Raw genomic sequence first — 19,809 nt, forward strand, 5'->3', positions numbered from 1 at the left:
AGCACATGTGGCCAAATGGGAAATTCTGTAAAATCTGGGAGTCAGGGGTCTGAGTGTCGATGTTGCAGTTTCCACGCCTTTTGGACTGAACTTTCATAATTAAAACATGAAGAGTGACTCTCAAAAGTCCGTGTCAAAAGTCTCTGGATTCTGGTCCACTTCTAGAAGAAATGTGTTCGAAGGATGTAAAACTAAGGGTGTGCAAGGACTGTGTTGGCGGCCTGAGAACGCCCTGGAGGGCACATCCCAGCGGCTGAGACAGCGCTCCTCCCTGGCTGGCCAGACAGCGGGGAGCGATACCGTTGTGTCCTGTGCTTTCCAGGGTTTCTGCTAGCGCCATGCCGCCTCTTGTGATAAGAAAGTAAGTTAAGAAGCAGGAGAGGGGAAGGAGGGAGAAAAGCTCGGTGGTGTTGAAAACCCGCTGAGGGGCAGCCTCATTCCAGCCTGCAGGTAAATGAGATATTACGGTATTACGACACTTAATATGATTCACTTACTATGGTTGTTTTCCCCGAGGCGGGTGGACCTAATATCACAATCTTCGGCACTGTGGGAGAGAAAGATTTGAATGTCACCGCCCGCAATGACAGAGCAACCTCGGGGGGGAGGGACGGCTGGGGGGCGGGGGTGGCTGCCGCGGAGGCATTCATTTCCTCCTCCCCCGGATTTCATTTTCTGCCAGTGACAGGGTCGTTTGTAACGCAGGGGCTCCGAGATGCTCACACCATCGAGCGAACTCTCTCTGTTTAGAGAGGAGAGTGATCACTGAGATGGTTTATTTTTCTGTCTCCAAGGGGACATGGACACGGTAACTTGTTTGCCAAACTAATAAATATCAAGAACAATTGGGATTTCAAACACCATAAAGCATTTTAAACAGGGACTTTGTCTTGGGGACACGCTCTCAAATAAAGCTGTATTTTATGTAAATTGACCTTCCAAGCTTTTATATATATATATATATATATATATATATATATATATATATATATATGTATATATATTTATTTATTTATTTATTTATTTATGCCTTTTTATTTAGCAAATTGTATTCCCCATCATTTTACAGAGGGAAATAATGGGGAAAAGCCTGGAGTGTATGGGCCAGATTTATAAAACCCCAGATAGGCAAAGTCTTTGTTTTCAAATGTGGGCATTTCTATGCAAATGGCTTGCTTCAGTGGGAGGCTGGAGGCTCGGGAAGGTTGTTGGCCCCCCAGAATTCCTAAAGTTTCCCAGACAATTGAGTCGGTGTTGGCCCGCTGGAGAAGACCAGACCAGCAGCCTTGCAAAAGCACTGGAAGGCATGTGTTCTTGGGTCCAAACAGGAATCAGAACGTGGTGTCTGGACAGACGAATCCATGTTGATTCCTCCGAGTGCCACCTGACTGAGCCACCCCTCCACCCCCCACGCCCCTAAATGTGGGAGCCAGGAACACGGAACAGACATTGGGAAAGCAGACCTGTCCCCTCACCACCATTGGCCTGACCTCTGAGCCAAGGGGACGATGAACAGGTATATACTCCTGACTCATTTGAGCCCCTGATGGCCACATGCAGAGCCCATTCCTGCCAGGCCACCAGAAGGGCACCTCATCTATGCAGGGGACGAGGGACATGCATGACCTTTTAGTTCGGAAGTGGACACAGAGAAGGAGCTAGTTTGGGCCATGATTTGATCATCAGCACATTGATGACCCGCCCAGGCTTTTGTCCAGATTCACAGCACCTTCTCGTTTTCAGGGAAAACATGGAGGTTCAGATGACCCACTGGTTCGCTCCTGGAGCACCTCGTCCTTGCTCGGCCGGGAGGGACGCTGCTGAGCGAAGCAGGACAGAGCATGGGTAACTGCGTTAGACGGGAACTGGAGGGAGCGGCCATCCTCTGTGCCTCCGTTCCCTGACCGGGGAACTGCTCTCTCCCTCTCCTCGAGAACATGACAGCCTGGACACATGTCACGGCTCTCGCTGCATCTTTGGTTTTTACGTGTCCCCAACTAATTGCTTTAGAGCACTGTTGTTTCCTACGTTTCTTAACACTTATAAACCTGGTCCATAGCCCCGATGATGTGTGAACTCGCTTCTTAGAAGCCCCAGATCCTTCCTGTTGGTGGTGATGTGAATCAGGGATGTGGGGGCAGGAGGGCTCTGGACAAGGCAGCACCAGGGGCATCTCCTCGAGCCCGGGCTCCCGGACTAATGTTGCCACACTCCAGCTCGGCAACCCCCTGCATGCACATTCCTCTTCAAGGCAGGCTCGGCTGGGGTGCTCCCCGCCCTCCCCAGACGGCGGACACAGCTTCCAGCATCCTGCAGGCCAGAGCCATGGGAAGGGAGCAGCAGAGGGACTGGTCTGGCTCCCATGCCCTTTGCCCAGCAGCCTCTCTGGGACTCGAGCCACAGGTCTCTGCTCGAGCTCCTCAAAGCTCAGGCAAGACCCAACGGGACTCAGGGCCTGCGGAGCCTGAGGAGAAGGGGAATGAGCTGGGGGACAAGAACATTTGGGGAATGAGTTGACTCCCAAGCCAGGCGTCCATCTCCACAAAGTCGTGGGGCTCCCGGGCTGCTGAGGAAACCCTCCCCTTCTGGGCTCCAATAAGTGGCACCCAAATTGTACACATCTATGAAAATGCTTTAAAAGGGGAACATCCACGGCTTTTCTCCCCACCTAATTTCTCACACACATTTATGTGATTAATTTCAGTTTCTTAAAATCTAACACCTTGGAACTCCGGCTCTGCTCATGAGTAATTATTTATAAACAGTGTCATAAAAGGCTGCTTAACTGCCAGGAGTAATCAACTTCTTCAAACCACTTCAAAGAAAATCAAAAAACCTTTCCATCCACAGATCCTTTTGAGGTTTAACTAGGAGCATGATTTAAAATTCACAAGAAAACCCTTAGGTATTGGAGCTCTAATACACAGCTTTCTTGGACAAACGTTTGATAAAAAACGCAACATACCATTATATACACCATCACCTGCTTTAATATTGCCCAGGGCTACTGTAAATGCTCACTTTGTACTAAATCTGCTTTTCTCGAGGCGAAGGGGCTGCCAGCCCTGTGCTGGGGGCTCCCCTCATTGCCTCCTGTGCCTGCTCACCGGAATGAGCCTGGAGCCTTCTCTCCCTCTACACCAGCCACTAGCCACGGGCACCTCTGCCCACTCCACACCATACCCAGTAAGCAGAAGAGCTGAGCACCAGCTTCCAGTAAACACAGGCCCCTGCATGGCTGGAAGGAGGCGAGACCACCTCACTCACCGGCCCAGGGCACTGGAAATGCTCACTGGACATCAGAAGGCCTCCCCTTGTCCACTGTCCTCTTCCAAAACACACGAGAGCAGAATTAAACTGTTCTCGGCTTCCCCCACTCCAAGAAAACTCCGGAAAGCTCTTCTGCCCAGCCTCCGCTCATTCCCCCACGTTTTGCTTCCCTTGTTGGCAGAAGCCTGGGCGTGGGAAGGGGGGGGGGGGGGAACCCACAGGTGTTCCTCTCTGCTTTTCATTTAGTGGTTGGGACTCGAGCAAAAAGGGCAAGGATGTTCCAACATTCAAAAGAGCGGCCAGCCTAAGGCCTGGGAGAGGCAGCGGAAGGTTGTAGGAACAAATCAAGCCCCCAAAACAATGGTTCCTGGGATCCAATACCTCTGCTCCCTGGGAGAGTATCAGGCCCAAAACCCCGCGTCCAGCCTCTTGAGGCGGGTAGGAGGCTGGCCCCAGCCAGAGTCAGACGGGGCGCGTCTGCGTTCTTCGCCCCTGCTTGGGAGCAACAGGACGGGGTAGTGTGGACAAGGAATCAAGGCTCCGTGGCAGGTGGCCTTGGCAAGCAGACCGTGAATGATGGAGGGGTGCTGAGGAGGATGGAAGGGGGTGAAGGGAGAGGGCAGGCGGCAGAGGTGGCGGTAAGGCCAGCCCTGAGTCCACAACAGGAAGGTGCTGGTGAGGCGGGCAGTCGAGGCCGACGACCGGATCTGCACGCAGAGGAGCAGAGGAGCCCGATGGAGGTATAATGAGAACCAGCCTCAAATTTCAGCTCCTGAACTTCCAGCGGTGGGGCTGGCTGAGGTTTGGGGCTCGGCATTGGTGAACACGGGGCCCCGGTACGCGGACCCAAAAGCGGAATGTTTCAAACCAGCAGGACGAAGTGGCCCCTGCCGCCCCTCCCCGCAGCCAGGCACCGAGACCCGCCGGCGCCCCGCCGACCTCCATCCCCTTACCCAAGCACAGCCGGTGTACGAACCAGGACACTGCAGTCTGTGGCAGGACCGCCGGGAAGGAACGTGGCCACCTTGCACCCCCGTGCCAGGTAATAAACAGCCAATCAGAGAACGGAGGCCTCTTAGGGGCGTCTCTGTGGGGCACAGTCACCCCATCAGGAACACAAGAAGGCCAGGTGGACAGCTTGAGAAGGGGGCTCTCCCGGCCCTCGGTGCTCCTGGCTCCATGCCCACCTGGGGCAAACAGGCTCACAGCCAACGTCAATTCTCGAGTCTCCTTGACCAGAGGCTCAGGAAGGGGCACGGCTGTGCTCTCCATGAGCCACTCTGCTTAGGTGGGTGAAATGGCCCTGGTCCCCGAGCAGCCTCTCTGATGCTCAAAAGCCAAGCCCGAGACAGGTCAGGATCAGGGGGCGGGGCACGCCGAAAAGGCCAGCTGTGCCCGGTGCACCTGCAGGCCTGGGGTCTCCTCCCTCTCACCTTTCTTTGCAGCTGTTTTTTAAATTGCTCAGCGTCCTTTCTCATCTTAGGTGTGCGAACCCCACCACGGGGCATCTCAGGCCTCTGCCCCGCTCAGCTGTGCCAAGTGCTAATTTCACTGGTGTGCTGGTGTCTCCTTCAAAGCGGCCAGAGCGCCAATGAAAGAAACATCAAAGCTCCCAGACACCCGTTCTCCCTGACAGCTCACACGGGACTGGAATGAGCCTCCCTCCACTTGGCAAATCAACCGTGGAATGGAGCGCCCCCCCCCCCCCGCCGCCTTCTCCCTGGTCCTGAGCGCTGGCTTTGGGTCCAGCCGACCTGCCCTTGGCCCGACATCTGGGGGAGCTCTGGCACTCCCTAAGGGCACCAGTCATGAGACCATCAGGAAGACCCAAGTGCTGCCTGTCTAGGTAGCCCAGAAACCAAATTTACACCTGACCAGTGAAGTCATCACAGAGCTTAAACCCAACAGGCGAGATCAGATGGGACCCACAAAAGCATTAATAATTGATTCCATGATTCGTTTGGAGGTTTTCGTTTTAATAACTTGGCAAGAGAATTTTTAAGCTGTGTCCCCTCAAAGAAATGCAGGCATTTTTCAATCAGCCACCACCCCAAGTTGTCAAAACCCCTCCCACCCTGCCCAGCCCTCCCCTCAGACACAGGGAGGATGGAGAGGTTCGTAGCTGTCAAGCGGTGGGGGGAGGGAGAGGAGGCCCGATCACTCACCATTATCGTTGTCCTGTTGCAAGTGCTTGATCATGAACGGGATGGGGTCCTTGGGCTGGTGGATTAGGAGTTGCTCCAGCATGTTCTGTGGGCACAGGGCAGACACCCAGGTGGTTAACAGCTGCATGGGCATCCAGAGCCCCGGGCTCGGGCTTCGGCAGCCCAGAATCCTGGTTGCTACCAATACGGGTTATGGGGCCTGATTTCTCCTCCACATCCATCAAACCTGCCTTGAACTTGGGATCCCGCCCCTGTTCCAGCTGCCATCTGCTTGGGTCCCCATGAGCAGAGGCATGACAGAAGGGCCGTAGGGTATCGCCAGGGAGACACCTGGAAGGACTGCACCCCGACCTCAGAACAGGCGGGCCCAGGGTGTGGGCGCTCTGTCCATCTGTGCTTCCCAGACTAGCCTTCTCTCAGTTCTCCTGATGCACCATGTTCATGTGCTCCTCAGAGCCTTAGCAAATGCTGTTCCCTCAGCTTAGAACATTGTCCCCCTGAGTCCTCCAGTCTCCATGAAAACACACCTTCCTGATCACACTCACTAGATAAATCCTGTCACATGCTCCTGCAGCCCCCATGTGTCCCCGTTATTGCCTCACCCTTGTCCTGGTGCTGGGCACACTCACAGTAGATGCCCAAAGCCGATGTCTGCCGGGGCGCATGGCCACCACTGCTACCCGTGTCCTTCTGGGGTGGGACAGAATATTTACCGGCCTGGGCTCTAAACAGTCCTGGGATCGTCTGGCCATTTAATTCCAAGGAAAAGCACCTTCCATGGTTCCAGAGCAAGAGGCACAGAAAGAACTGGGTAGGTAATAGGATCTGCGCTGGCGCAGCAAGGAGCTTCCTTTAGGGACATAAGAAGTCCTAGCTCCCCTCTGCACCTCACCAGCCAGTCCCTTCCCTTCCCCAAGCCTCGGCTTCCCCATCTGCTGGAAGGTCCAACTGGCCCAGGCCTCTAGTCGGCTCTCACTATGGAGACAGGATGAGATGATGCTAGATGGTTCACCAAGGAGTGTTTTTATTTCACTTTTAAACAGTTGAGTATTGAATGTGTATCAGGGAACCTCAGATAGCAAGGATATTGCTTAGCAGGAAGTAAAACAGGTTAACTCTTTTTCAATGGGTTGATTTCAAAAAACGACTGAGTAAAAGTGGGATTGTAGTAGTGGTTATGTGAATCGATACACGTGGTAACACTTCCTAGAACGGTGCACACACAACAGGGAAGAAGGGCAGGTAAAAACGGAGGAGATCCAAATAAGGACTCCATCTGCTGAACCGTCTGGTACAACTGTGAATGCCGAGGAGGGAGGCTCCATGGTCTTCGCAGGGGGCGCTGGGGAAGGGTACCTCAAAACTCTGTACTATCTTTCTAACATCCCGTGGGTCTGAAATTATTTGAAACTAAAAAGTGTAAAACCCACGGAGGGAACACACACAAATGACTAAGGACTGGACATCCTGGACCGAAAGCGCCTGCAGACTGCTCCATCCCACCAGCACTCTTTGAGACACAGCGCCCCTGGGGAGCTGCTCACCCTGCTACCGCCGTTTTCTTAGACGGGCTGCTCGGTTCAGAGAACTCTCTCTCCCTCCCTCTGCCAGTTAACACTTCCCAAAGGAAGCCTGTGGTTGCTGGAGACACGGCGATGGTCTGAGTCTGAGCTCTGCTCTCACATGTGTGGGTCAGAGGCTCAAACAAGCACGGGTGACCCCTCTGGGGATGGGCTGTGTCTGGAGGAGCAAATGCTCTGGAAACTGGGCTCCCGCTTCCCTTTGGCCGTCACAACGTCGGAGGGACAGACCTTTCAGTGCAGCTCCCGAAAGGCTTTGCTGGGAGGTGCAGAAGGGCCACCAGAAGAAGCGGGGCTTTGCCAAAGTGCACACAGGGCCAGAGGGCCCAGTCGAGTCAGACGCCCAGCAGGAGAGGTTGGGAGCAGCCGAACTCCTGGCCCTGATGAAGACGGGCCACCTGGGAAATGCTGCTGTCCCCGGAGGCAGCCGTCTTGGGGACAGCGATGTCACCTTGAACCCAGACACTCCGCAGCTCAGAAACCACCACTGCAGACAGGCTGGGGACTGTCAGTGCGGGAGGGGGTCCCCGAAGACCAGCTCCTGCAACCTGGCATTGCACCGCTGCCCAGCGGAGAAGAGAACGGGACTTGGTCCAGGCCATTGAGCGGCCCGCCCGGAGCCGGGACCGAATCCTGGCCGGGTGGCCCGCCCCCTTCCCCCGTCCTGGGTCCGCAGGTTAGGGGCAAGGGCGTCCTCCGACCGAGTCACCCCTCGGGGGCCCGGCGGTACAGAAGTGGGACGCCCCTCAGCTGCGGGGTCGCCGCCGCGCACCCCGCTCTCGCGCCGGAGGCTCCCGGCCGCGCCCGGTGCCGCGACAGGACGGGGCTGCCTCGGTCACCTGCATCAGCTCGAAGACGTGGTACGTCTCCCCGTACTGGGGCATTTCCGGGGGTATGTGGTGCGGGGCGGTGGTCGCGTCCATGCCGCGGTGCCCCGGGCCCGCTCTCTGGAGACCGCGTCGCTAGGGCCGGCGCGCCTCCGCGTCATTAGTACGCGCCCGCTCCCTGGAGACCGCGTCGCTAGGGCCGCCGCGCTGCGTCATCAGCGCGCGGCCGCCGGCCCGCGAGGCTGGAGCCGGGCCTGGTCCCCCGCTCCTCCGCCCGCGCGCTCAGCCGCCGGGGGCCTGGTGCTTCCCCGGGGCAGGTGCTTCCCTGCGCCGGCCTCGCTCCGCCGTCTGCACGTCTCAGCGGGACCCCTCAGGCCGCTCCAGCAGTGGCCTTCTAGGACCAGAGGTGCCTCGGGAGGGCCCCCGGGGCTGGGACGCCCAGGGTCACGTCAACCCCCCCCACCCCAACCGAGGGGACGGGAGGCGGGTCCTGCGCTGGCTCCGCCATCGCACCCCGACCCGGGCGTTGGGAGCTCCGAGGGCCGCCTAGCTCTGCTCTCTGGGCCTCAGTTTCCCCATCTTTAAAATGAATAGAAGTTGGAGAACGGTTTGAAAAAGTAGGGGAGTCCCTGGGACGCGAAGGCCTTGGCTCACGGGGTGGGGCGGGTCTGCCACGTGACCCGATTGCTATGGCACCCACGGGAACAATCGGGCCCGCGGCCCCGCCCCTTCTCATCGACCTCCCCACCCCACCCATCCGCCTCCCCAGCCCCGGCAAGGGCCTCCCCGCCCCTCCGGGGCCCCAGACCCCCTCGGAGGCACTCCAGCTTCAGAACCCTCTGTAAGTGAAGGGCGCTCTAGGACCAGCAAGGTTAAAGCGGGCCGGGGGGCCAGGGGAAGGGAATGGAGGGGACCGGGGTGGCGTGGGACGTGGTGGAGGGAAGGAGCGCTGGCGGCGCACCAGTCCCCGTGGGTCAGGGCAGCCTGGCGTCAGACAGCACTGAACCGGGAGCTCTAGCTTTAGTCTGTTGCCATTTTTAGGAGGAGCTACTCCTGGTTTTGAGCTCTCAGTGTTCTTAACAAAACTATGGGGTCTGGGGCACCTGGGTGGCTTGGTGGGTTAAGCCTCTGCCTTTGGCCCAGGTCATGATCGCGGGGTCCTGGGATCAAGCCCCGCGTCTGGCTCTCTGTTCAGTGGGGAGCCTGCTTCTCTTCCTCTCTCTCTGCCTGCCTCTCTGCCTACTTGTGATTTCTGTCTGTCAAATAAATGAATAAAATCTTTAAAAAAAAAAAAAAAACTATGGGGTCTGTACATGACGGACAGACAGGACGTCTGACATTGTCGGTACAGACTGCCCCGAGTTCAAGTCCTGGCTCTTAGCCTGGTGAGCCCGCTCTGTGCCTCTTTCCCCCCGTGTGAGGTGGGGCTTATAGGAAGGATTCCAGAGCTAACATACCCGAAGTATGGGTCACTGCTGTGTAGGAAGTGCACAAGGCATAGGGGCTACTATTAGCCATATTACCTCGTTTGATCTTTGCACCTGCCCTGAGAAGTAGGTACTTTCATTCCCATTTTACCGCTAAGAAATTGGAGGATCCGAATGGTGAAAAGTAGTTGGCTGAGTGACTTCCAGTCATGAATGACTTAAGGCTTCAGTTCTTGACCGTGAAGCATTAAAATCAGAAGTCCCCTTGAAGATCTTCTAATCCAAACCCCCTGATTTTACAGCTGGATAAACGGAGGCCCAGAAAGGGGGAAATTCCTGGCTAAGTTCAGTTGTTAAGCAAAGGCAGAGCCAGGACTGGCATCTTGACACCTAGCCAAAGCCGTTACCACCAGCCACTTGCCCAGAGACATGCCCTCCAGTGGCAAAGACTGCCGTTCTTCCTCCTCCCCTCAGAGCTGCTTCCTCAAGGTATGCACCTGGGTTAGCTCGTGAAAGCCAACTGCAGAGACAGCTAGGGAAGAAGAGGGAGCTGCCTCCCCCTGAACAAAGAACACAACAACCAAACCCTCAATTTGCACTGGAGAGGTTCAGTTTGCTTCCTGGACATTTCTGAAATGACTTGCCTTTCTCCTCATTTATTTTAAGCCTTAGGCGCTTTTCATACCACGATTTAATCTTCTTTAGCAGCCTGGAAAAATACAAATCAATTAAAGCCTAAAACCTATGGGGTAATCATTTTTTCCTTCCTCCTCCCCCAGATCGAGAAGTGCCTGCACTCTGTGCTTTTCATCCACTGATTTGGCTGCACTGAGTCTCGTTCAAGGGACGATCACTTTGGATAGCTTGTTACAGCTCTTCTCACGACATTCCTGGCGTGCATGTCACAAGTCGCTAGGATCAAGAACCAAGTCAGTTTTGCTCTCAGGGGCTCTTGGGGCCACCAGCCAAGGTAGTGCTGTAGCCTTAGAGAACTTCACCGCCCCAGGAAGCCCCAGGAGGGTGGCAGGGAGTCAGACACATAGGGAAGCCCCCTAGGGGATGGGGAACAGAGAAAAGTCTCAACGGGAGTGGAAATAAGGCCCAGGGGTCCAGCCAGTATGTGGAACAGTAGGAGGGTTCAGGCAGCTTTTCAGGACTTTGGTATTCCCTCAAGCCAACCCACCTGCTCCCAGCCCTGGTCAGTCTGATGTCTGGCATGTCTGTCTCTGTGGACCATCACAGAGTGGGGAGGGAGCTATCCGAAAGCCCAGACTGTATAAAGTCAGGCAGAGCTGAATGGGGAATCCTGGTTTGCTCACTTCTCCTAGCTGGGTAACCTCAGCTTTGTCATCTGTCACGTGTGAATAATCATGGTTCCTTCATAGGTGAGGACTTGATGCATGGCCAGGGTTGTCCAAGGGCCCCCTGGAGGGTAACTGCTGTTAGGTGGGTTGGGTGGGTGTTGAGGATTTCCCCGAAGGCTGGAGCATGGCGCTAGTCGCCCCACCCCTCCTGCAAAGGACCCTCTTGCAGACCGTGAAGCCCTTCCTCCAACACACCCGTCCCACTGCCCTGCTTCCTTTTCTCTTTAGCATCTAAAACAGGGTTTGTTTACTCATTACTTTCTGCCTCCCACTCTGAAAGATAAAATCCGTCCAGGGAAGGGGATCTTGTCTGGATGCTGTGTATACCCAGCACTCAAAATGGTGTCTGGCGTATGGGAGGCATTGCAGAACGAATGAACGAACGAACGAATGAACTTATGACATGCTTCTCACCCCTTTTGGCCTCCAGTGGTTTTCCTAGCTTTGTCTGGCACTCAGGGTCCCTCGGCCTTACCCTGTCCAGTGCCTTCTGTGCTTGCTCACAATATTGCTACATAACCCCCTCCCAGCCTCTAGCCAGGGTCCCGCCCCTCTGCCCACCCTCCCCGCCTCTCTCTCCTTTGAGGTTAAGCCCTCAGCAGCCTCTGCTGCTTTCAGGGTGCACAGCATGCCTGTCGTGGCGTGCTCCCGTGATTGTGTGCACACCGTGTAATCACAGCACTTTGACCGCCCTGGCAACCAGACACTGCCGCATTCCGGGCCCTGGGCTCCACACCTGCCACCTGCCACCTCAAGGCTGGAGGCTGGCCCCGTCCTCTCCCGACAGCATGTTGGCACTCAGAGGCTCACCCCGAGGCTGGCAAGAAGTAGGGAAATCAGGATTTGAACCCAGGACTATGGGACTCCAGGGCTTGGGTTCTTAACCACCCACCACAGCCCTGAGTATTAATGGGGGAAGGCCAGGCTGAGAGCACGTGCTCCCCTCCTCCTCCCCAGAGACCCACCTGTGTGCTAGGCTCCGACTTTTCTAGGCCTTCAGCCCCACGGCACTGATAAGCCCCAGGCCCAAACTAGGCAAACTGAGACAAGTAAGGCAGTTGCCCTGGCACAGAATGTGAAGGGAGCCCCAAGCCCCTGTAATCGGGATGAATAACATTTTAAAAAATCAAAATAAATGGAAAAAATCCATCAAGAGTCAACTATTAAAAATTTAAAGACGGGATCAGTATTGCTTGTTCCCAGCACTGGATCCCATCCCGCGTTTATGTAAAATTCAGGTACTTTGTGGACTTTTTTGGTATTAACTTTTATTTCTTCAAATAGCGTGTGAAATATTTTTACCTGGCTCAATTGTTGCGCTCTGTGGTGTCCCCCAAAATTTCACACCGCGTGCCTCACCAGCCTCACCCGCCCGGTAAGCCTGTGCCATGGGAGGCACAACCCAAAACCTTGCCGCATTTCACCACGCCTGCCCCCGCCGCCTCTGGGCAGGGGATAGGGGGACCTTGGCAGGTGGTCCAGGTGTCTGACAAACAACAGGCCCCCACCGCATCCCCACAACCCAGGCTCCCCTTCCCACTCACCCACAGTGGGCAAGGGACTGAGTGGGAGACACCGGCGCCCTTCCTGGCCCTGGCCCAGGTCCCCCACCCCCATGGAGCTGCGGTCGCTGGGGGTGAACAGGCATGGTGGCCCCCAGGGTGGGGGTGGGGGGCGGAGTTGGGCACGGCTCCTGAATGTTCTCGATCCACTGAGGTTCACAGGGGACCGTTATCAGGGCCCATCCTGGCGAAGCTCAGCTCCCAGCACCCCGCCACCCCCCACCCCAGTGTCTCTGATGTGCTGCCCCCTTTGTGTCCTGGAGGCCACCTTCTCGTCTGTTCTTGCATTTCCTTCCATCCCTCTTCTTGGCATGGAGACGCCCTCCCTGCTCCAGCCCTGCCATGGGCTCCGGATGCTGAGGGAGACACAGCAGAAAGAAACGGCCTCCTGTCTCCCTCGGGCTCGTTCCTCTCTACCTGGGGCCTGCCGGGAAGCCTGGAATGTCTCCGGCCCCACCCCGGCCCTTGCGGCGACTCACTTGGACCCTAGCTTGGCTCAGCCGCCTCTGACCCCTGCTCACGCAGGGCACAGGAAGTGCAGGTGCCTCGTGGCGGAGGTGCGGCGGCTGGGGCAGCCTTGAGGACTGTGGTTCGGTGTCAGGAAGCCTGGGACCTAGGCTGTGTCTGACAAGCTCGCTGTGACACCTGGACTTCAGTTGCCCCGCCGGGAGCTAAGGGGGGCGGTGTTCACCGACTGGGTTCTCTTCCGGTTCTGGCGTTCTGGGACCTGGGACCTGGGCTTCTGGCATGGGCTCAGCAAAACCATGATGTCACAGAGAGCAGAAGCCACAGCCTTCTCTGTTCACAGAAGATTCTAGACACCTTGTGGACTACCTGAGCCACACCAGGGACAGTCTGTGAGGCACCAAAAGAGAGCACGCCCCACGGCGTTCATGTTTCCCAACAGGCTCATTCCCGCAATGCACGTGGGAGGCAGGGAGGAGTTGCCGAGGGCCAGCCCCTTCCCTGAGAATGTGCCGGCCTGAGATCAGGGCTCCTGACCCAAGCACAGAGCAGGGAAACCGCATCTTCTCACACTCGACCCCCTAGTACAGGCTCTTCCTCTGCTTGGCCCGCTGGAAACAATCCCTAGACTTTGCCACCAATTGCAAAGAGGCAGATGTTTTAAAATGATTTGGTCCAAAGGGATAGTCACAGATTTAATTTTCTGTGACGTATTTTGTGATCCCCTCTGTGGCTGACAGCACAGGAAGGCACTGGAGGCTGTGTGTGTGTGTGTGTGTGTGTGTGTGTGTGTGTGTGTGTCCACGGTCTGGAGAAACTGGGGACCAGAGTAATCCTTGCCCACACTTGAGGGAAGAAAGTCACAGCTGATGGCAGAGAACATGTCCTGGGAGGGTACAGGGACGTGGGTCAGGTTCTGCTTCAGTCTTGAACGGCCTGGAGGATCTGCAGTGAGCACGGTGCTCCCCCAAGGGGGCCTATGCAGGCTGGTCTGGGACTCCAGAGCTGGGTCTGCAGCCTGTACCCGGGGCCTCACCCCCGCGCTCTTCCTCCCCACAGATCCCCGTTCTCCTGTGAGTGACCGCGGAGGAAGACCATGAACGAGGTGAAGGAGTCTCTTCGAAGCGTCGAGCAGAAGTACAAGCTCTTCCGGCAGCAGCAGTTCACCTTTGCCGCCGCCCTGGAGCGCTGCAGGGAGAACGCCCATGACAAGATCCGGCCCATCTCCAGTATCGGACAGGTGGCGGCTCCTGGGCTGACGGGCGGTGGGGCTGGGCCCTCGGGGGCCTGCCAGGCGCAGATTTCCTGGGCAATACCTTGCTTGAAAGATGAAACTGAGGCCCGGAGGGGGCAGGCAGCTTTGTGCCAGAGACAGGACTCGGAGCCTGACTCGTGGAACGAGCCAGGCGTCCCCTCCCCAGGCCTGTGAGGAGGGGTTACAGACTCGGGCTGGAGACTGGAGGCCAGGGTTCAGGTCCCGGCTCGGCACCACGTGCCCTCTGTGACCTCCAGCCCGGAGGCACCTGTCTGTGCCCGGTTGTCTGCTCTGCAGAGTGAGAACCTCCGGGGAGTTTGCGGATTTAGGGAGATCATGAGGGAGACTCTCAGCCAGTGTCTGACGCCTGTGGTCCTGGCTGTCGGACACTAGTGGGGTCTGAGAAGCTGCGAGGGGCCAAGCACACTGCTCCGCCCTCTAGCCCCCATGTGCAAACCTTTTCACTGAACCTGGTGTCCTCGTGGGTTAGCTGCTATCTCAGTGTGCTCTGCAGAACTTGGAGGCCTCGAGGCCGAGCACACCTTCCAGCAAGTAGCGCACACCTAGGGACCGTCCCAACTGCAGACATGCTGCGGGCCCACGAGTCAGCTTGTGGAAGGCCAGCCGCTCACGGGGTGGGGCGGGTGCGGGCACTAGAGCTGTGACCTGCTTAGGAGAAGCGCACAGACCCACAGAGAGCAGGAGCCCTGCCAGTAGCATCCTTCAGAAACTTTCTTCTAATAGATGTAAAAGCCTCTCTCGATTTTTTAACTTGAACATTTTTTAAACCTACAGAAAATAGCCTCTTTCCCCTGAACTATTTGGAAGTCAAGTAGCTACATTCTTTTTGTAGCCCATTCCCCAAAGGCTCAGACTTCCAAGGCCACTGGACAGGTTTTCAGTGTCAGGAAGGAGCATCTGAGACCCTCACCCCGCCCCCGCCCCAGCCCCCATTCTCTGCTTGACTCTGCATCAGTCAGTGCTCAGTGGCCCCAGCCCCTCATGGGCACAGGGAGTGGTCTTCTCGCCTTCAGTTCAGCAAAGGCTCTTGGTAAACAGTGGCCCCAGGGTTTGACTCTCCAGGGGAAGCGTGGACTCTCGGGCCTCACCCTGCCGTCCCCGGACCTGGGTTACCCAGAGGTGACTGACGCACACACACCAGGTAGCCCAGTGACTCTGTTGGAGTCACCCTGCGGGCCAGGCCTCCCTCGCCCTCCGCGGCAAATATGGAAGCTGCCAGAGCCTCTGCCCCCACACGGAGCTGCTGCACTTGGAACCACTCAGATCATTGGGGAAGACCTCCCCTGGCAACAGAAGGGCAACCAGCAGCAGCCAGAAAACGCTGGTTTAGACTTAGAATGTTCTGGCTGCTAGAGGAGGGAGGTTAAGCCCCCGGCCACCCGCTCGTCACAGGTAGGGCCTGTGTCTGGGAAATGGGCCAGTGAATCCTGCCTGGACGGGAACCAGTTCCTCCTCGGCCCGAGGCCAGGCCTCCTGGCTCGCCTGACCTCAGAACCAGAGCGATGCGGGGAGCGGAGTCCCAGGTTGCCTAGAGAGGAAGAGCTCCTGCCTGGGAAGGACCTCGGCTCCCCGCCAAGGAGTGGGTTGAAAGTGGGTCAGCCGTCTCCCCGTTCTGAACACCTTTAATGACCTGAGAAAGGCGTCCCAACTCCTGCGTCCAGAACACGGTCACGGGGAGCTTTCGTTCTGTTTTGGCATTTAAGTGCTTTCTCCTAGAGTTGATGTCGGGGTGTGTGGTGTGAGGTAAAGACGTTTTCTTCTACGGATGATCCCTCTCCCGGCTCCCCTGTCCCCCCCCTTCCTCTGCCTTGGAAACACAGGACAATGACTCTTCAGAGGATTCTAGTGTCTTCTCCGTGCCCCGCAGTGGGTCCCGCGTGGGCCTGTGGCATCCAAGGTCAGGGAGCCGTGCTCTGTGCTTCAGGTGCTGGCGGGGCTCAGAGCCCGAGCCGGGGCAGGGGGTGCCGTCTGGCCACATTCATTGCCGGCAGAGCAAGTTCTTCACCTCTGAGCCCCCGCCGGTCACAGGCAAACTGAGGGCTGCAGAAGGCGCCCGGTGCGTGGGGTTTCAGGGGGCGAGTTGCGCACAGCAAGGCCTGGCCTGCACGGCGCCCGGGACCCTCCGTCAGTGTGACTGCAGGCAGTGGCTCTGCGTTCAGACGCTTCGGGGTGACTGGTCCCCAAGCTCCCGTCGTGCGCGCCCTCGCAGGTGCAGAGCTACACGGAGCATTACTGCAACAACTCCACGGACCGGCGGATTCTGCTCATGTTCCTGGACATCTGCGCGGAACTGAACAAGCTGTGTCAGCACTTCGAAGCCCTGCACTCCGGCACCCCGGTCACCAACAACCTGCTTGAGAAATGCAAATCCCTTGTTAGCCAGAGCAACGACCTGAGCAGCCTCAGAGCCAAGTAAGTTGCTTCCTGGGCCTGTTCCGGTGGCCTGTGCGCAGGCGGAGGGGAATGAGGCGGGCGGGGACGGGAGGGCCCCCGCAGGAGGGAGCAGGCTTCTGGGGAGAGGGCAGGTACGTCCCACGGACAGAGCCTGTGGCGACAGTCTGGACCCGCTGCCCCAGTGGGAAACCCGGGCCCACAGGCTTACTGGAGGGGCCAACCCCACAGGCCACTTTATTGCACACGAGGGCTGCTGAGGCCACAGGTAGAGCGGGACCCAAGCCCTCTCCCTGGAGCTGGCACTGGGCGAAGGGAAGGGGGTTGCAGGGCCCAAGTTTCCCAGAAGCCCATGGAGAAGCCCCAACTAGGGCCAGTGTGTGCGGCTCCCTGACTCTGAGCCCTGGCGCCCCTCAGCCCAGAGCGCCCTGCTCTGGAGCACACTGTTGAGTTATCGGGCTGGAGAGGAGGCAGCGGGACCAACCAGCATGTTTTGGAGTAGTTACAGGTTTCCAGCGTCCCTGACTGACAGTGGTTCGAGGGTCCTGCCCCTCACAGCTGGATCAGCCGGGGCTCCTGGGCCACGAGCCCACCGAACCACACAGTTCGGTAAAGAGTGCGGCCAGGCCTGCACGGCTCAAAGCCTCCCCTGGGGACTGTGAGGAGCGTCCAGGACCAGAGCCTGCCCCGGTCTACACGGAGCCCCTCCTGCCGCCCCGCAGGTACCCGCACGACGTGGTGAACCACCTGAGCTGCGACGAGGCCAGGAACCACTACGGAGGTGTCGTCAGCCTCATCCCCATCGTCCTGGACTTAATGAAAGAGTGGGTCGCCCACTCGGAGAAGCTGCCCCGCAAAGCCCTACAGCACGTGAGTGAGCCCCAGGCACACCAGGAAGCCGCCGGCGCGGCCGCTCGTCCTCCTTGGACCGCAGGCTCCCAGCCTCAGTTAAGAAAGCACAAATGTAGGCGACTTATAAAACACAGCCCCAGGCCTAGGGGGAAGGACAGAGGATGTTCCAAACCTCCCTGGAGACCACCCGGCGGGAGACTCTAACTCAGAGTCGGCAACCTGGTGCGGCCCGTAGGGCGCTTGGTCACTTAACTCGGTCTCCACCGGCGGATCCATCCTTCGGCCCCCCCAGTCCCCCCCCACAGATGAACCCCAGAGAGCTTGCCCAATGTACTGTCGAGAACCTCTCTCCCTCTCTCTTTCACTGCTAAGCTCTCCCCGCCTCTGAGTGTCGGGCTCTGTGCCAGCGACAAGGACCCCACGTCCAGTGTTGTTGCGAGAGGGTGTCCCGGGGAGGCTGCTGAGAGCTGGGGCCAGCGGCCTGCCCGGGTGCTCTGGGGGCTTCCAGCCTGCACCCGGCCAGGCCTGGCCACGCTGCAGTTCTGGCTTTCGGGCTGAGCCGTTGAGCCGGAGGCCTGCTGGCGCCTTTCCCGCCGCTGTGGCAACTGCAGGTGAGGCCCGGCTGCTCGGCCCGCGGGGGCGCTGAGGGCCAGCACGGTGGCCTTCCTCGGTGTGATTAGGTCTCCGGACCAAAACCCGAAGGGGAATGAACCTGGCTTTGCTCTCCTTTACTTGGGAGAGGGAGACCATGAGAGAAGCTGGAAGAATTCTGATTTCGTGGCTCCTGTGCAAGGACCGTGTCCTGCTGTCCACAACACAGTCCTGGCCCCGACGTTCTAAAATGTGTGTCTGGCTTCTGAGCTGGAAGTGCCGGCTGACTGTCGGCTTTTCCCTCCGCAGGGCGCAACCTAGCTTCTGTGTTCTTGCTTCCTCGGGGCGGCCGACAGGAATAAAAAATTGTTCTTCCACCTTTCTGCCTGGCTCGGGTTCCTGGGAATTATTCCTCACAGAGAACAACATTCACCCTCAGACCTCAGAGGACACTGGCCGGTGGTCTCACAAGCAGCGAAAGCGCGGGCCAGGAGCACCCACTGCAGACTCTTGCTCTCGGGGGCTCATGCCGAGGCCCACAGGCCGGCTCCTGACTGGCCTTCTGTAGCTAGAAGCTGTTCAGACAAGATCTGAACAGACACCTGAGCTTTCCAGATGGAATAAACACCGCCGTCTCGGAGTCTTTCTCTCCGAGAGCTGCTTCTGCCGTTAACGCGGGCAGAGCACGCTGGCTTCCGGGGCAGCTGCAAGTGGCTGCTCCAAGGAAGAGATGGAGAGGCAAGGCTGGTCGAACCACCGTCTGACGTGGTTCCCTGCCTGCCTCAAACCCCTGCCAGCGTAAGGGAAGGACGGCGGTGGGTGCCGCCTGCGCTTTCCCTGGCACGCTCACGGCATGTGACCGGTAAGCTCTCGAGGACTTCCGTGTCACCTGGGCACCCGAAAGGCTTTTTTTTTTTTTTTTTTTTTAAGATTTTATTTGTTTGACAGAGAAAGATCACAAGCAGGCAGAGAGACAGGCAGACAGAGAAGAGGAAGCAGGCTCCCTGCCAAGCAGAGAGCCCGATGCGGGGCTTGATCCCAGGACCCTGAGATCATGACCTGAGCTGAAGGCAGAGGCTTTAACCCACTGAGCCACCCAGGTGCCCCTCGAAAGGCCTGTATTAAAGCCAACGGCCCGCCAACCCAGAGGGAGGCGATTGCACTAAAGCACGAGGCGGGACAGCAGCACGGGCCCCGCAGGCCACCCGGCTTGGAGAGCCTGGGTGGGGATGACCCAGGTCACCCCCCCATGCCACCAGGCCCATCCGTGGGGGAAGGTGGGAACTGGAGGCAGAGACAGGATCTATGGCTGTGGGTCAGAGAACTGGCTGGAACAAAAAGGGTCTCAGAGAGACAAAAGGCAGATTCTACTTGCCAGCATCTCCTCCAGCCACCTGCGGTGACCAAGCCAGGCTGGAGCCTTCTGCATCCGTGGGCGGGTCCCTGCTTGGCCTAGGAGTCCCTCGGAGGCCAGCGTGAGTCACGTCATGTTAACACAGCAGAGTAGTGCAAAACAATAGATTTTTATTTGTTCACAGTTAAACAGAAGCAACTGCCTTGACATTTTAGAACATCCTAAGAAGGACAGCAGACCCTTCGATTCCATTTCCCATTCACTAAGATTGTACCATTTTCTCTCACAGTTCTTGTTTACGGCATCTGACGTGGATTGTTTGACATGCTTTTAAGATCGAGGCGGGAAGGTTTAAACCTTTTGACAAGAGAGGACTTTCTCAAATTTAACTAAAAGCAGTCAGTTTAAAAACCCTTTTTTTTTCACTGATGGGACCCTTTACACCGCACGTTAGCCACAGCAGCTGACCCATGATTGAATTACGAAACTAGATTACGTCTTAACAACATCTGTTCCTCCGTTACAGATTTATTATGGTCCACAGAAGTCTTCCGAAAAGTGATCACTGATTCTTCCTCGTGCAAAACGCCCGGCCACCTCTTTGACCAGCCGGAGTGTCTGCGGGTAGCCTCCTGTCTGAACACTGTAGCGAGTGGGGGAAGGGAGGAGGGGTTGATCTGGGGGT

General features: G+C 57.4%; 2 protein-coding genes across 4 annotated transcripts in view; one reads left to right on the top strand and one right to left on the bottom strand.

Moving 5' to 3' along the window:
- The window catches only part of LOC111146225 (adenylate kinase 8), a 114,936-nt gene extending 106,965 nt beyond the window's left edge, over positions 1-7,971 (bottom strand). The window contains exons 1-3 of the mRNA XM_022501679.1: positions 7,855-7,971; positions 5,436-5,520; positions 498-547 (exon numbers count right to left, since the gene is read on the bottom strand). Coding sequence (XP_022357387.1) covers positions 498-547; positions 5,436-5,520; positions 7,855-7,938 — 219 coding nt within the window. The 5' untranslated portion in view covers positions 7,939-7,971. The remainder of the gene's footprint in view (positions 1-497; positions 548-5,435; positions 5,521-7,854) is intronic.
- Positions 7,972-8,204: 233 nt separating this feature from the next.
- LOC111145973 (sperm acrosome associated 9) lies at positions 8,205-18,143 on the top strand. 3 transcript variants are annotated; one of them, XM_022501320.1, is made up of 5 exons: positions 10,049-10,198; positions 13,720-13,900; positions 16,146-16,348; positions 17,050-17,197; positions 18,080-18,143. In XM_022501320.1, the coding sequence occupies exons 2-5, from the start codon at positions 13,757-13,759 to the stop codon at positions 18,089-18,091; spliced, it is 507 nt and encodes a 168-aa protein (XP_022357028.1). In that variant the 5' UTR covers positions 10,049-10,198; positions 13,720-13,756; the 3' UTR covers positions 18,092-18,143. The 3 variants fall into 3 exon arrangements, with proteins under 3 accessions (XP_022357027.1, XP_022357026.1, XP_022357028.1); XM_022501319.1 differs by lacking the exons at positions 10,049-10,198; positions 18,080-18,143 and adding an exon at positions 8,205-8,248 and having other exon boundaries at positions 17,050-18,053; XM_022501318.1 differs by lacking the exons at positions 10,049-10,198; positions 18,080-18,143 and adding an exon at positions 8,600-8,683 and having other exon boundaries at positions 17,050-18,053.
- The last annotated feature ends 1,666 nt before the right edge of the window (positions 18,144-19,809 follow it).

Source organism: Enhydra lutris, unplaced genomic scaffold (assembly GCF_002288905.1).
Source record: "Enhydra lutris kenyoni isolate GAN:26980312 unplaced genomic scaffold, ASM228890v2 scaffoldscaffold13, whole genome shotgun sequence".
In the NCBI taxonomy this organism is placed as follows: Eukaryota; Metazoa; Chordata; class Mammalia; order Carnivora; family Mustelidae; genus Enhydra; species Enhydra lutris.